Source organism: Coturnix japonica, chromosome 13 (assembly GCF_054131305.1).
Source record: "Coturnix japonica strain WE chromosome 13, WE-NBRP24, whole genome shotgun sequence".
Taxonomy (NCBI): Eukaryota; Metazoa; Chordata; class Aves; order Galliformes; family Phasianidae; genus Coturnix; species Coturnix japonica.
This window is the reverse complement of record NC_140675.1, coordinates 8,093,139-8,110,714: the sequence shown is the minus strand read 5'-3', so window position 1 is coordinate 8,110,714 and position 17,576 is coordinate 8,093,139. Positions and strand designations below refer to the sequence as shown.

Genomic DNA, 17,576 nt, shown 5'->3' with positions numbered 1-17,576 from the left:
TCAGGAAGACCTTTGGATCTGCTCAGTGAGAGTTTGTATCTATTGCAAGGAACTTTAATAAGAACTTGGTGTGAAAACATAGTGGAGTTACTTGTTCATCTCGTGGGGTAGTCTACTTTCAGTGGTCTAAGTAGATAGTGCTCTGCATACTGTTTTCAGTCTTTTACTCATTTCCATTGGAGTTAACAGTTTCTGCATAACCAATTTCAAAACTCCTTCATGTAACAATGGTAAAAGACATTCTGTATTAAGAGAATCATAGAATCATAGACTTATCCAGGTTGGAAAAGACCTCAAAGATCATCAAGTCCAACCGCAGCCTAACCATAGTACCATAACTCTAACAATCCTCTGCTAAATCATATCCCTGAGCACCACATCCAAACAGCTCTTAAACACATCTGGGGACCATGACTCAACTATCTCCCTGGGAAGACTATTCCAGTGTTTAACTACCCTTTCTGTAAAGAAGTGTTTCCTAACATCCAACCTAAACTTACCCTGGCATAACTTGAGACCATTTCCCCTCATCCTGTCACTTGTCACCAGTGAGAAGAGACTTGCCCCGCTCTCACTGTAAGCACCTTTCAGATACTGGAAGAGAGCAATAAGGTCTCCCCTCAGCCTCCTTTTCCCCAGACTAAACAGCCCCAGCTCCCTCAGCCTCTCCTCATAGGGCTGATTCTCCAAGCCCTTCACAAGCCTTGTTGCCCTTCTCTGGACCTGCTCCAGTACCTCCATGTCCTTTTTGTACTGGGGTGCTCAAAGCTGAACACAGTACTCGAGGTGAGGCCTCACCAATGCCAAGTACAGGGGCAGGATGACTTCCCTAGACCTGCTCACCACACCATTCCTGATACAAGCCAGGATGCCATTGGCCTTCTTGGCCACCTGGTCACGTTGCTGGCTCATATTCAGTCCATCAACAGTCCATCAGCACACCAAGGTCCCTTTCCATCAGGCAGCTTTCCAGCCACACCTCCCCAAGCCTGTAGGGATGCCTGGGGTTGTTGTGACCAAAATGAAGGATCTGACACTTGGCCCTATTGAAACTCATGCCATTAACCTTGGCCCATGAATCGAGTCCATCCAGGTCCCTCTGTAGTGCCCTTCTCCCTTCAGGCAGATCAGCACTCCCTCCCTACTTGGTGTCATCTGCAAACTTACTGAGGGTGCACTCAATCCTCTCATCCAGATAATCAATGAAGATGTTAAACAGAAGCGGCCCAAGCACTGAGGCCTGGGGGACACTGCTCGTGACTTGTTGCCAACTGGATTCCACTCCATTGACCACAACTCTCTGGGCCCGGCCATCTAGCCAGTGCTTCACCTAGTGGAGTTTGCGCCCATCCAAACCACAGGCAGCCAGCTTCTCCACAAGAATGTTATGGCGGACAGTGTCAAAGGCCTTACTGAAGTCCAGGACCACATCGACAGCCTTACCTTCATCTACCAAGCAGATCACCTTGTCATAGAATGAAATCAGGTTAGTCAGGCAGGATCTACTGTTAATAAACCCATGCTGACTTGATCCCTTGGCTGACCTTTAGTTGATCTGTGATGATACCTGAGATTATCCTTTCCATAACCTTCCCGGGCACTGAGGTGAGACTGATGGGCCTGTAGCTGCCAGGATCATCTTTCCAACCCTTTTTGAAGATGGGAGTCACATTCGCCAGCCTCCAATCCACCGGGACATCCCCAGTCAGCCAAGACTGCCGAAAAATGATGCAGAGTGGTTTGGCAACCTCATCCACCAACTCCCTCAGCACTCTAGGGTACAGACCATCTGGCCCTATGGACTTGTAAACATCCAGCTTTCAAAACAGGTCCAGAACCATCTCGTCATGGATCACGCAGGGCTTGTTCTGTTCCCCCTCCCCATCTACCAGTGCAGGGGGCTGTGTGCCCAGGGAGCAACAAGTTTTACAATTGAAGACCGAGGCAAAAAAGGTATTAAGTACCTCAGCCTTATCCTGGTCCTTGGTGACCAAATTGCCCTCAGCATCCAACAAGGGATGGAGATTTTCCCTAGCCTTCCTCTTGCTGTTTATGTATTTACATAAACTGTACCTTGACGAGGGGATAGTGGCCACCCTCTGTAAGTTTGCTGATGATGCAAAATTGGGAGGATAGGCTGACATGCCTGAAGGATGTGCTGCCATTCAGCGAGATCTGGACGGGCTGGAGAGCTGGGCAGAAAGAAATTTGATGAGGTTTAACAAAAGCGAGTGTAGAGTCCTGCACCTAGGGAAGAATAATTGCATGCACCAGTACAGGCTGGGGGATTACCTGCTGGAGAGGAGCTCTGCTAAAAGAAGGACCAGGGTGTCCTGGTGGACGACAGGTTGGCCATGAGCCAGCAGTGTGCCTTTGTAGCCAAAAAGGCCAATGGCATACTGGGGTGTATTAAAAAGAGCATGTCCAGCAGGTCGAGGGAAGTGATTCTCCCCCTTTACTCTGTGCTGGTGAGGCCTCATCTGGAATACTGTGTCCAGTTCTGGGCTCACCAGCACAAAAAGGACAGGGATCTTTTGGCAAAGAGTCCAGTGGAGGGCCACCAAGACGGTGGAGGGCCACCAAGACAGTGAAGGGCCTGGAGCATCTCCCCTATGAAGAAAGGCTAAGTGAACTGGGTCTGTTTAGCCTTGAGAAAAGAAGACTGAGAGGGGACCTGATCCAAGTCTATAAATATCTGAGGTGTGGGGGGCAAAGTGGTGAGGCCAGACTCTGTTCAGCTGTGTGCGGAGACAGGACAAGGCAGAAACTGGAGCATAGGAAGTTCTGCATGAATGAGCGTAAAAATTTCGTTATGGTGAGGGTGATGCAGCACTGGAACAGGCTGCCCAGGGGGTTGTGGAGACTCCTTCTCTGGAGATATTCAAGACCCGCCTGGACACTGAGCTGTGTGACCTGGCATAGGGAACCTGCTTTGGCAGGTGGGTTGGACCTGATGATCTCTGGAGGTCCCTTCCAACCCCTTTGATTCTGTGATTCTGTAATTCTATGATAAAATACTACGGGAAGAAATGAATTTTTAAGACAGAAGTAGAAAATTCCCAAGACTAGTCCCCTTCAAATACTGAGGATCTCCAAATTACAAGCAGCTCAACACTGAGAAGTAGGACTTATGCTGAGGCTGTTGATATGGGATTTAGAAGACATGTTTGATTCATAGCATAGATGCAGATCCCTGGTATGGCTCTGCAGAAATTACTTTACATATTCAGACTTTGAGCCCTATCTGATGGAGGGGAACAATCACACAAGCAAGTTCAGAAACTCCAGTGAGTATAACACAGAGCTCACATAAGTGATGATGAGAATCAAGTATTTCCCTAGATAGTTTAGCATTGATTTGGTAGCATTCCTTTCAAGCTAAGTGCACAAATATTTCAAAACCTGATCTGGTACAGAAGAGGAGGCACTAAGCTGTTTTGGTGGCAGTCTTTTGTAAGAGCATGTGAAACTTCAATAACCTTCTCTCAGAGTATCAGAAGCACTGTAGACAGTGCTCCATATTAGAACACAGTACAGTATAAGAGATGAGGAATTTTTCTTAAGAGAAAGCAGCAGCCACCCTCCAACATGAGGTGAAAGACCCAGGAATCCACAGGAGAACAGACTCAAATGATAGAGGTAACATCTATTTAGTCTTGAACAAGCGTGAGCTGAGTGAAAATACAATTTCTTATTTACTAAGTATGTATTGTGCAGAGCTTTTCCAGATTCTAAATTCCAGAATCAAAAGTTACAGCATTTAGAACAAAATGGAGATGTTCAGGAAAAACTGGTGTGCTGCTTAATTCAGGGGAAATAAATTAACTCATGCTTATGCAAGAGAAGATGTTTAAAGAAGTACTGATTAAAATAGGACTTGACACACAAAGGGATAAAAGTAAAGTGGAAATTAAGAAACAATGACGATGGACCCAAAGACCTTTGTAGTTCTAGTAATTACAGTTGTTATGTTTCTAAGTTATGCAGTTCTCTCATGTTTGTCACTTGTATTCTATAAAAGGACCATTCCTGTTAAAGTAAATCAGGACTTGCACTGTTTCTGGTTCTAAGCTACTGATTAAACCAACATAAATTCCCAAACCAACACTCTACATTCTCCCATGTCTGTACAAGAGAATGACAGACAGGCTGCCAAAAACTGAGATGCTCAGACATGAAGTTGCTGCTTTATGCTATAATGATCCCATTGCCTGTACATACTTCAGGAGAAGGGAAAATTAAGTGGTGCATTTATTTTAGAATATACGGTTGCAAATGCAAAGTTTCAAAGATTAGCTGGGACTTGAAAACCCAGTGAGCCCTAATCCAAAGTATGAATGCCTCACACTTTGGAAATGTATATATATTTAATTTATTTTTAACCACTCAGATATACCTGTATAACACTCTTGGTATTCTTTTTGTGTAACTCATGCCTGATTAGAAGTGTTTCTTCCCCGCTCCCATGCTCTTGCATAGATGAGTTTATTCTGGACAAGAGCCAGGTCTACAATACAAGTACAATGTCAGAAACGGAAGCTTTAGACTTTAGACTTCAGACTTTTAAAGACATTTGGGCACGTGAATATGAAGCCAAAATTTTAGTGAAGTTTTCTATCTCAGCAGGCACTTAGACTCTTAGTCAGTCCCTGATGACATTTTACTCCTATCAGGGATGCTATCATAAAAGTGCACCTGAGGTCAAATAAAATAGTTTCTCACACAAATGTGAGAAGAGAACCAAGTTCAGCAGAAAGTTAAAATACCAGGAGAACAAATTGTTTTCTTCATAATTCTAGTCCAGTCATTTGTTGGAAAAATCCTTTCAGAAAATGAGCTTTGAGGAGACTGCCAGTCTTTGTTAAGGTTTCTAAGCAGAACAATAAATATTTTTATAAACACATCAACACAAGAGGAAGGCTAGGAAGAATCTCCATCCCTTGTTGGATGCCAAGGGCAACTTGGTCAGGATTGGGATAAGGCTGAGGTACTTAATGCCTTCTTTGCCTCAGTCTTTAATAGTAAGACTTGTTACTCCCTGGGAACACAGCCCCCTGCACTGGTAGATGAGGAGGGGGAACAGAATAAGCCCTGCATGATCCATGATAAGATAGTTTTGGATCTGCTCCAAAAGCTGGATGCATTTTGGTCACAACAACCCCAGGCATCCCTACAGGCTTGGGGAGGTGTGGCTGGAAAGCTGCCTGATGGAAAGGGACCTTGGTGTGCTGATGGACATTCAGCTGAATATGAGCCAGCAACGTGACCAGGTGGCCAGGAAGGCCAATGGCATCCTGGCTTGTATCAGGAATGGTGTGGTGAGCAGGACTAGGGAAGTCATCCTGCCCCTGTACTTGGCATTGGTGAGGCCTCACCTCGAGTACTGTGTTCAGCTTTGAGCACCCCAGTACAAAAAGGACATGGAGGTACTGGAGCAGGTCCAGAGAAGGGCAACAAGGCTTGTGAAGGGCTTGGAGAATCAGCCCTATGAGGAGAGGCTGAGGGAGCTGGGGCTGTTTAGTCTGGGGAAAAGGAGGCTGAGGGGAGACCTTATTGCTCTCTTCCAGTATCTGAAAGGTGTTTACAGTGAGAGCGAGGCAAGTCTCTTCTCACTAGTGACAAGTGACAGGATGAGGGGAAATGGCCTCAAGTTGTGCCAGGGTAAGTTTAGGTTGGATGTTAGGAAACACTTCTTTACAGAAAGGGTAGTTAAACACTGGAATAGTCTCCCCAGGGAGATGGTTGAGTCACGGTCCCCGGATGTGTTTAAGAGCTGTCTGGATGTGGTGCTCAGGGATATGATTTAGCAGAGGGTTGTTAGAGTTATGGTACTATGGTTAGGCTGCGGTTGGACTTGATGATCTTTGAGGTCTTTTCCAACCTGGGTAATTTTATGATTCTATGATTCTAAGGTCACTGATGAAGATGTTGAACCAGACCGGACCCAGCACCAACCCCTGGGGAACACCGTTACTTACAGGTTTCCAACAGGACTCTACACTGCCAATGATGACCGCCTGCACTCTGCCAGTCAGCCAGCTCTCAACCCACCTCACTGTCCACTCATCTATCCCACACTTCCTCAGCTTTGTTATAAGGATGTTGTGGGAGACAGTATCAAATGCCTTGCTGAAGTCAAGGTAGACTACATCCACCGCTCTCCCCCCATCCACTCGGCCAGTGACAGCATCATAGAAGGCTACCAGGTTGGCTGAGCACAACCTCCTCTTGGTGAACCCATGCTGACTAATGTGACAGAAATGCTATAACCCACTGGCAGAGTAACATCATTCTAAGATAAAATATCCAAATAGGAATTTCTCTCAAACCAGGAAGCCTCTCAGAGATAAGTGAACTTGGAAGAACAGAAAAAAAGAAAGGTCAGGTTATTTTTAATTATGCTCCAACTCTTTAGTGATAATGCTGTGTCATTATATTTACAGTCCTTTTTTGTTAAACTCCTCACAAAGTTCCTTTTTCCTTATTTTTTTCTTTTTTTCTTTTCTTTTTTTTTTTTTTTATACTTAGAATGTAAATTTTATATTTGAGTTTAGGGATTTTTTAAAATGTTATTGAATTTGTGTTTTCAAAGAGCTCTGTGAATGGTTCTCCATTTTGTAGGAAGGTTTCGTGTATTTTCAGTCTGCCCTCCCTGGTGCATTATCACCTCCAGGTTCTACAGTCAGTGAGCTCCCTTAGACACTGCTAGCTGTAGACCTACCTTATGAGTTTTGCTTCCTGCTTAGAAATCTGAATTAGCTCAGCTGGAAGCACGTGCCCATGTGGCCACCTTTTGCCCTCTTTGGTGAAGATTTAGCTCTCCTTCTTAACCAACACTGTCTCAGACTGTACTGTCTCAGACAGTGATACCTCCCTGTTATTTAGTTAGCATGAGGGTGAGCTTACCAGCATCCAAATTGTATGGGAACAGGGAATCAGTTGTGATTAATATATATTAATCACAATTATTTATAATAATATATAATATTATTTATTTATAATAATATATACTAATAACAATTATTATTTATTATATATTATGTATATATTAACATATATATATGTTCATGTCTGTAGGGACTACTTTCTTGATGTTCTCTGAAGTGAGTATGGAAGAAGTGTGGAAAGGGTTAGAAAGAACATGGAATGCAAAAACCTGGTCAGTGGGCCACTGAGGAAAAAAGAGATGAAGTAGAATGTATGCCCGAGATGCTGTTCTGGATGGAAGCATAATGTGGTGTTTTGTGTGAAAGGAAGTAACAGTTTTGAATGTTGCATGTTTCAAGTTAAGCTTGTTAATGATTAAACTCTTAGCAGTTGCTGCTTGCACATTCTGTGACCTTAAATATTGTCACTTGGAAAGTTAATAATGAAGTAACTGCATTTAATTGAAATCATAACAAATTCATCATTATTACAAATTCTATGAATAATGGGGTTTCTAAACTGCATTGGATCCCAGTGTCTCCTATAACATATAGCCTCAAGTCTGTATATATAGCCACAGTTTTGCACAATTGCCATGATCTAAATTTAAATTTACCCTCTTTTTTGAACATCTAGCGTAGGCTTTGTGTTTTTAATAAGTTCAGAACTGTGGGACTCTTTCATGGAAATACACAGCATCTCTGCAATCAGCAGCTCGTGTTGGTGCAGTATAATAAATTTTCCCATCCCATTCCAGATCACTTTTCCGCCTCTGTAGGGTGTGTTAAGTAGGAGGAGTGTCAGTGGTTGCAAGATCCCTAAAGGGAAAGAGAATACGAAGAAGTAAAAAATGGCTGTTGTAAAGGAGGTGTTTGGCTTCCATCACAGAAGAAGAGGATTCTCTTTGGAAGTTTCTCTGTTGCCATTTTATTCACATACACCTGAATTGTGTGATTTCAACTGAAACAGTAGAGTTAATTTCAACAAACTTATAGGCATTTTTAATTAAATTCCCTCATTTGGAAATATCAGACAATGGTAGCCACAGTGCTCTTTTTCAGAAGGCTGCGCTGAATTCTCTCAGACCTCTTGCATGCTGCAGTGCTTGTATATATGTATTTACTACGTTAATTATTACTTTTCTCCTTTCTTGCACTTTTATGCCAGCTTTCCTTATCTGTGTTCAAGTAACTGTAGATGGTAGCAAAGAATATTTGTTTGCAAGACAATGAAACTCACTCCTGGCCTTCAGTTAGGAGGAGGCTCTGCAGGGATAATACTGCGAAGAGAAATCCAAAAAGATCGAACTCCCACCAAGGGCTTGTGCAAGCCTTGGGCTGAGAATGTGGGGAGCTGAATGACCTGCTAGTTGTGCATATATCCCCTGCTCACCAGCAGTTCTAAGTCATAAAATTACTATAGCTAGCACAGTGTATAAAAAGGTTACACTTAAAAAAAAAAAAGTTCTTTACATCTAAACAGGCTGCAGTTTTGAAGCTCACAAATGTTGAATCTTGTGTCTATGTAGAAGGACCTGCACTTATTTTTATTTCTGCTATTGCTCATTTTTTGACCTTGAAGCATTTGCTTCAATGTTCTATCCAACTTTAGTTCGCTTAAATCAGATATGGACAATATATTGAAAATCATTCGAACCAAACCAAAATTTGCTTCTCGAATGGGTCTGGCAGGGTGGTGTGTGTGCAGCATGGGGTGGAACTGAATTCCTCTGCAGGAAAAATGTCCCTGCTGACGTTCATTGGTCAGCACTGAGGGGAACGCAGTGTCTCGGCAGCGCTGAGAGCTGCAGTGACCTCAGCCAGGGCCTGTTTTCTTAATGTTTGTTAACTATTTTAGCCATGTATGAATAAAACTAAACAGAAAACACTCTTAATGAGAGAAGTCTGAATTTTGCTGGTTTGCAGCTGCATCTCAGCTCCATGAATGCAAGGGTGCCTCTGAATATCCACTTACTGTAGTGCTGTTCTCACAGCATGTTGAAAGAGGATGCAGTAATAGGTCAGGACAGAGAGAATATCAGAAAACTTTGAAGAGGTTTTTCACATAGCTTATTGGAATCAAAAATATCCTTGGGCAACGAGAAAGAAAGGAGTTTTCAGTCTGAAATTGAACTTATAAGTTTTTTTTTTGTTTTGTTTTGTTTTGTTTTTTTTCCATCTGAAGCATCTGAAGGTCTGTGGAAATAGAGGGGAGAGGAGGCTGAAGTGGGAAAATATCTTGAGGGACTAATGTTCACATCTCCAATAATACTGTCATATTTTGCAGCTTTCAAGCTTTTTGGTGGATTTTTTTCTGTTGGTGGCAGTTTGTTCTCAGAATAACAAATTTATTTCCCATAACAAGTGTTCAGTAGCCACTGTCCTCGTTGTGGCCTGATGAGTACTGACTTAGTGAGGAAAATCCTTCTTTTCTGCCCACTGGTGGGTGTTCATATAGACTGGGTTCCACTGGCCTTCTCAAATAAGGACACGCTGCCAGTGTGCACTCAGCCTCCTGCTGTCCACAGCCCTTCCAGCAGAGCTCTGCAGGAGGTTTGGCTGTGGGTGCAGTCTCTCACCTGCATCCTTGCTGAACTTCCTGGTCCTATTTTTGCCCCACCTCCCCACTGCTCTGTCTGCCTTGCCCTCCACCACTCTGACTTCATGTTATGTCTTTGTTCTGCAGTTTCCCGAGCCTACAGAGAAAACTTTAGAGATGTCTGGCAGGGATTCATTGCTTTTCTGTCTAGCAAAGGGTGCAGCTTTGTCTTAGCCAATGAGGTGTCCTGTTTTCATTGTCATTCTGTAATTAAATGTGATGTGGTTTCCTAGTTTGTTTATCTCCCTCTTATTACTGTATTTTTTATGATTATTTTGGTATTTAGTTTTCTGCTGTTTGTCAAGTCTTACATTTGACTTTGTTGATTTGTGATTAGTGGCTTAAGTCACAGGCTGTAACCAGATGTGTTCACATACCGTTTTCTGTTTTCTGCATGCAAACCATAACTGGCACGTGCAAATCAAGATGCTAGACAGAAATGCCTATTTTCACAAAGAAAATTGATGCGTGCATGGCTTTATGCATGACTAAATACTGGGCAAGTACTGAAGATGAATAATTTTGAACAATTAACTTAAAAAATATCACATTTTATTTTTAACAGCTTCTGATTTTTAAAAATGAATTGCTCTTGCTCTGATTCATATATCTGCAGAGCTCTTTGTATGTTTGTAGCTCAGCTCAGACTTCACAAACTGAGCAGTCGGCAGTCAGCCATTAGTCAAAGTCTGAGAAGCTAGTATCGGTATTTCTGTTGCAACTGTCACTTTGGGCAGCACACAAGACTATGACTAAATGTCTTTCTTGGAAATGCTTCTTATAAGTGTAAGGACTAAAACGTTCTTTTGGTTCAGAACAAGCTTGAATTCAAATGGTGAAAAGATGAGAATGATTTAGTAATATGATAAATCTCAAGCTAATGTTGGCATGATAAAGATGTATGGATTGAAATAAACTTAGAATGGCTTGCCTTATACATGTTTGTAATACCATCTTTATTTTGGTAATTATCATTTAATTAGATATTTTTTGTTTTAGAATAGATCAGATGCAAAAATGTTAAAATAGTACTAAGGTTGCTAAACCAAGCATGCAGAAATGAAGAGGTGCCTTTTATCCTAGCTAGTATGAATATAGTGTAAGATAATCTATTATACAGTCCTACATTGTACTTTTTGTGTTTTTCTAGAGTTTCCAATTCATTCATCTTTTCAGGTGAAGGCTGAGTAAACTGTCAACTAGTTAAGTAGGGAATCTGCAAGTGAAGGAAGGAAATGGTTAAGCCATGCAGTTCTGCACTCCCATAATCCTCAAGACCAGGAGTCTGGCCAATCTGACACCTTTTCTCTTTTCCTGAAGGATCTCTTTAGGCGTGGTTCTTTATATCCCTCATGTGTTACACATCCTTAAGAAATGTGGCAGGCTGTTAAATGACAAGAGAGCAAAACCACAGCAGAACAGCCTGAGAGGTGGTTTCAGAAACCAAGTCCTGTGGTCTGGCTCAGGCAGTCCTATGCCCACACCTGTGTGGTGGAGAGGGTGTGCAAAGATTGTGCACGTGAGTGGTGCTAATGGCTGGAAACTTCTGCTGAGTAACATGGATTGGGCTTGTACAAAACCTCTGTTTGCTAAGACACAAGACCTTCTTAATGAGACAGCTTCAGCCTAGACAAGCAGTGTGTTTTTCCTTTGCCTTTTTCTTAAAAATGGATGTGTGTGTATCTTCAGTGGAATTTTTGCACTGTACAAGAGCCACTCTGACTCTTAACATCAACTAGAGAACTAATTTAAGTTGAACAGCTTAAAAATCTCTGAAAGTAATAAGCAGTAATAAGCAAAACAGGAAAGAATCAGGTGCATGAGAAGCCATCCAGTGTGATTTTTATAATCACAGAATCATAGAATGGTTTGGGTTGGAAGGGGCCTTAAGGATCATGTTCCAACCCTCCGCCACATGCAGGGCCACCAACCTCCAGGTCTGGTCCTAGACCAGGTTATTTTTTGTCACGTAAGGAATGTTTTTTCTGATCAATCTTGAGGAAATGGCATAGTTTAGGCATACCAGTTGTGCAAAATACTCTTACAAACCTTTTACACATGTAGGCAAATAACTCTCTCCTCATCTGTGTTCTGTCAGTCACCTCACAGGAGAGAGTGACCTTAAGCACATGAGCAGTGCAAGCAGGGGAAAAAAACGTGACCTAGAATGCCAAATTGAAAATTTAGTTTCCCATTAAATGCATAGGATCTGAATTGCTCTTAAGCTTTAGTGACAATAAATGGTGGATTAATGGTGTCAGTAATTTGTTTAGAGTATAAACTTTCTTATTTTAATCAGTGAAGTCTTTTGTGTGTGTGATGGTTTCAGATATAAAGCTGTATTACTGAAAATAGATGATCATTGCTTGTATATGATAAATTTTAAAATCTTTATGATAAATGATGTTATTTTTATTTTCTTGCATCTGACAATATAATGCAATAATGCTGAGCATGACTCATTTGTTGCAATGACTCAGCAAGCTCAGAAAATTGAGAAATAGGTATGGCTGAATGGAAATTGGAGGGACTGAGCAGTCAGAGCTGTAGAAATTGGCAGTATAAAAAGAAATGCAATTTCAGTGAAACTGTTACATATTGTGTACATATATATAACAAAAAAATATGACACAGTGTGTCACTGCACTTTTTAAAATCAATAATGAAACTGCAAGAAATTTAAATCCATGTCAAATTTGACTGTGTAACATTCCAAGTAATAATATGAACAGGCATATCTGGTATTTCATAAGAATCCAGACATCTACAAGCAAAAAGCATTTTAAGAGAAGCAGGATTAATAGGCTCAACAGGCTAGTTTTTCCACAGAAGATCTAATTTTTTTTCAATAGATGACATGAGAAATGATTATATAGTCAGTCAACTGATTATATAGGCAGTCAACTGGTCACCAGTCCAACTGTGTGTTTTCATCTTCATAACAAATCCTGTCAGATGCATTCTTGTTTTGGGTTCAATAGATGCAGTCAGATTTGGAAAGTAGATGCTCCCAAAGGCAGGGGACCACTTAGGGAGTAATAAAGTAACAAGGCACATCCTTACTAAAAGGGGAGCAGCCCAGAAGAGAAATATGAAATTCCCTGAGTCTGGGGATGGGAATGACAGGAAAAGGGGAATGCAGTAGAAAAGAACTAAATGAAGAGAGGCAGATTGAAATTAGATGGCAATTACTCAAACCGTACCATTTATGTCCTTCAAATGGTGTTCTCTGTTATCCAAGTGCCTGGAAGAATCTGATTACAAATTTGTTGCCCCGGGGCAAATTCAAGTGCAGAGCATTTCCACCTCTGGCTTCTCCAAGATGTTTGGAATACCACAGGTCAGGTCCAGCAGGTGTAATGTCACCTCTACTCCATTAGCATATGATATGGGAAGTCACTGGAGCTGGAACAGTTTACACAAGCAGAAATGCTGGCTCTAATTCTCTTAATTTATATAACATACATAATTTATATAACATATGTAATTCCTAGCCACGTCCCTTGTTCACTTGGTAAACTAGCTTATTTTTGACATAAGTATTCATGGAACTACCTCTTCTAAAGCTATGCATAGATGGAAAAACATTGAAATGATAAAAAATCCTCCAGCATTACAAAAATCAGTATTTTCATTCTACCATCTTCTTTAGCTTTAGTTAACTTTTTAAGACTAAATGCCTAAGAGTGGGTGAAGTAAAGACCTGTTTAGGCAGTTGCCTAAAAGCAGTCATACTGTGTGCTGCACAGCCTAATAGATTTGCACCTTAATGAGTTTTGCTTTTCAGCCCTAGCTGTCAGGGCTGAATATCTGCTTATGATGAGTGGATCCTCTGATATCCTAGTTTCCAGCTTCGATTTCTAGACCTTTGTGTATCTGATATTCACAAGATTTGGTTCAGTTCTGTTATTAACTCTGATCTGCATATGCTTCTGAACAGCACTCACAGAGCTACAGCGTTGTCTGCCTTCATGTCCTTTTCTGAAGCCTTTTCTCATATGTTGACAGAAATTTTTGAGTGATTACACAGCTGGTATGCTATGACCCCTCCTTCTCACCAAATACTGTCTCACTGTTACGTTGGACTCTATAAATCCATCTGTTTCCTCTTCCATATTCCCATATGGCAAGCTGTATGACAGCTCCAGTCCATGGCTGTGTAGGTGCTGCAGCATTACAATGTGCAAACTATCAGTCAAAGCATTCTTTGTTAACAGGAGTAGTTTCATCACAAAGTGTGTCTCATTTAGTTAACCTGTCTTGCAGAAGGGAGGAGGAATTAGGAGCTGTTGCCCAAAGCAGCTCAAACCTGTGACTTGAGTGTGTTGTTCAAGCAGGCCAAAAGCAGATTGGGAAAGTTGCAGTTCAAAATAATTCACCAGCTACTTATGTATTCATAACTACCAACGAGTTAGAGACAGACACTGTCAGTGTAAATTATGTTCAGTTTTTAGAGGTTTCTTCTAAGAAGATTGTTTCACCTCTTCCCCCATTGTACATCATCATGACTAAATAGACAAGGAAGAAGGGCTTGCTGTGGTATCTGCCCTCTGAAAGGGATGTTCTGTTTACTGCAGGCAACGTATCCACACAGGATCTTGAAACTGTTCACATTTAGCATAGCTTCTACCAGGCAAGGTGAAGCCCTGCATTACTGGGGGCATGCAGTGCATTTGCTGGCTGTGTGAGTACAGATGGTGCCTCTTTGCGAACAGGCTTATCCCAATTGTTGTCCCCATCGTTATTCTTGGAGAAGTTAGCTCCTGTGTTCTTTGTATCCATCCACTGAACATGCACTGCTTCCATCTCAGATACCATCAGCACCCCTTCACTGTGTTCATTATTTGAAAGTCTAGGAGGGTCTTTAAGCCTAGATCTGTTCACTTACAAGTCAGAGAAAAGCTGTGTTTAATAAGATGCAGAACATAATATACCTCTGAGTACACTTCCCACTTAAGCAGGGTGCTAGCAAGAGTGAATTCAGTGCAGGCTTTCATTGTTAACAGAGCATGACCATTTGCAGCTCATAGTTCCAAGTCTGTACCAGGTGCAGGTGCTGTGCCCCAGTCAGAACAAATGCCATCAAGGGGACACAAAACAGCAGAGGGCAGGAACTCTGTCCCCAGGACAGTATCACATTCTAAGAACACAGATTGTTATCTGTGTCCCCTATCCAATAGTCAGACACATTCCACAAGGGAAGTGTTACGTCCAGTCTGTGTAATGGCGAAGCATGTTGGTCTTTAGCTCCCAGGTAGCTTGAGAAGCTCTACCAGGAGATACTTAAAGTCTTTATTAAAAGAATAGCCCTAATTTCTTCTTTCACTATGCAAAAATAGCAGTATTTTCTAATTGACAAAAAAAAAAAAAAAAAAAGAACACTTAATGAAGTTCAATACTTAGTGCTAAACACTTTTTTTATTTTTCATATTCATAGACTTCAAAGGTCTTTTCTGAACTTCAAAGGGTACCTTTTGAAGTCTCTTAAATAGCAAGCTGGCTAAAAGGATTTACCTCCTCAATACCTCCTCCATTCAGAGAATGTTTAAGTAAATGCTTCCATTGGAATACATCTTTTTAATTATTATTATTTTGTAAGTATCCCTCACCAAAAATACTGCTGTACTGAAAATTCCTGTACTGCTCCTTGACAAAGAGGCATGATAACACTTTTCAGTAAGACAATTATTAACATGACTATTAAATAGCTACTAATTTACTGCATCAATTAAAAATCTGGAAGAAGTAAGGAAGAGGAATCAGCCCCCTTTTGATACTGAGAATTTCTAAATTCCAGTGCAATTTATAATTGCACAAACAGATGGACTGAGTGAAGTGCTACTGCCAGCAAAACTGGTGGTGATTACAACTGGAAGACTCTGTCAGCATCTCTTCAGAAGTGGGCTGTAATCCATGGGCCACAGGGACACTACAGAGATGCCTCTTCTCTTTCCACTGTGCTCCTTCACCAGCCACATGAAGAAAGAAGTGGCAGTTTCTCAGCTGAAACAATCATCTTCCTTCTGGTCATATGGACTGGCTATTTCAGATAGACAGAATCTAATCAAAAGGGACTCCACTGTCTGGTTCTGAACTTCCAAGTTAGTTCATTGCAAAACCACAGTTACAGCTCTGGAAGTCCTGAAGCAGGTGTTCTCTAACATTTCAGGATAGTTTGTTTGTACCAGTTTATTTCTAGTCTTTGCCACTGTGAAATCATGGAAAGATTAAATGTAAGTCTGACATCTGTTCGTTTACATTCTCTGCAAATGTAGTGTGCTCTGCATAAATCTCGGTCTTCTGTGAATTTCATACATTTTTCTGATATCCTGATTGCAGACTCCATTGGAAATTTTTCTTCAAAATATTTTTAGTGGAAAAAAATGAATTTTTTAAAGCAAATCAGAAGATCTCCAGGAGGGAGTTAGCTCTGACAAGAGAAGAAAAGTTGGAATGGGAAAAGTCTGGTGAATTGTCAAAATTATAAGAGGGGGAGTTCAGTTTCATTTCATAACTTTGTGTTCTGTAGGAATTATTCAGTGCTGCATCTTCTCTGTATAAAGACGGGCCAGCAGAAGTGGCATGTTAAGGTGCACTGCTGTTGGAGTGCAATCATGTAATGTGACAGTTAAACATCAAGCTATGTTTTTTAAGCCTTTAAGATACTTTGTACTGATAGATAAATCAGCTCATGCTGTTTTCTAACTAGTCCCCAGCATTGTTCCAATAGAATCACCAGAACCTTTGGATCAGTGCCAAACTAGCTAAAAATAAATGCTGAAATACTGATTTACTGCTGAAATGGAAACCCCATGTCTGGCACAGTTCTTGATCGTCTCCCACATGTCTGTGTGTTCACAACATTTTTTTAATCATCTCAACGTACTGTAAGAAAAAGACACGATATGTCTCTCTTGAAGAATCCAGTGAGTTTTTCTAGCTGTTTGTTTTGCTATTGCTCTCATCTTTTGACTGGACTTTGAAGGAGGTCATCAAGATACACCTTCTGACTATTATTCAGATCAGTAAATATCTGAGACCTCATCGTTGTGGGCTTACTTTTCTGCTAGGAATAAATTTAGCAATCAGACAGTAAGGTATCTACTGCTTTGCACTCACAAGAGTGCTTCAGAGGGGGCAGAAATAGTGACTTGCTAATAGTCACCTGCTATTTGGCTAAAGTAGCCACATTCCTTGAAGATGCAACTTCTGAAGCTGTCTTTACAGTTCAGAAATAACATTGTAGGTATCCTTGGTAAAAATGATACACCTTCCAAAGGTGCTGATGGAAGCTCTCATTTAATTTCCCTGAGACTTGTAAAATGTAATTAATCCACTTATATATTCATAGTTTCATAGTTTCCTGCGGGTTGGAAGGGACCTTAGAGATCATCGAGTCCAGCCCCCGGGATTCGAGCCTCTGTGTAGCAGAGCGGCACTTCTACCAGTTGCGCCACAGGGGGGATTCGAACTCCGGGCCCCAGTGTTGCAAGGCGGCATCTTTAACCACTGCACCACCGGGGCACACACGGGGTGTCCTAGAACATGAATGCATTTTATTTATCTAGGTTAGAATATTTTGGTCTACTGTTTCCTTTGCACCCCAGGCTGATCAGCTCTTTACAAGGAAATAGTTTTCTTCCAGTCCATTTTAAACATGTTGTTCCATAAATATTATCAGTGTTCAGTATCAGCTGTAAATAACAACTCTTATTTTGATGTAGATCAAAACTTAATAGGTAAAATTGCTTAACTGTCTTACACTCTGTGATCTCTGCTGAGTTATTTAGAGCACTTTCTATACAAAATGCATTATTCAGAATGCAATCTGTGCTCCTGACTTGCAGACTTCATGTACATTACATTGTTATACTTTTTTTAAATTTCCATATTCCATATTTATTTTCTTCAAAAAAAACTTCTCTTCAAAACTTCCTCACCCTTACAAAAGATATATGTGCCTATAAAGCACATGTCAGGGAGGACTGAGACAACAGGAATGCACTTTGAGATGGTAAAACTCCCTCTGCTGTCCTTTCCAAGTCATTGAA

At 41.2% G+C, this 17,576-nt stretch overlaps 1 protein-coding gene across 5 annotated transcripts in view; it reads right to left on the bottom strand.

Annotated features, from left to right (window-relative positions):
- SHISA9 (shisa family member 9) overlaps positions 1 to 17,576 on the bottom strand; it is a 169,875-nt gene that overhangs the window by 73,963 nt on the left and 78,336 nt on the right. The window contains exon 3 of one of the 5 annotated variants that reach the window (XM_085513761.1): positions 12,703 to 12,930. The exons of the other annotated variants lie outside the window; for them this stretch is intronic. Within the exon in view, the coding sequence (XP_085369887.1) occupies positions 12,902 to 12,930 (29 nt within the window). The 3' untranslated portion in view covers positions 12,703 to 12,901. Of the gene's footprint in view, positions 1 to 12,702; positions 12,931 to 17,576 lie in introns of those variants that run through there. 5 annotated transcript variants of the gene reach the window in all.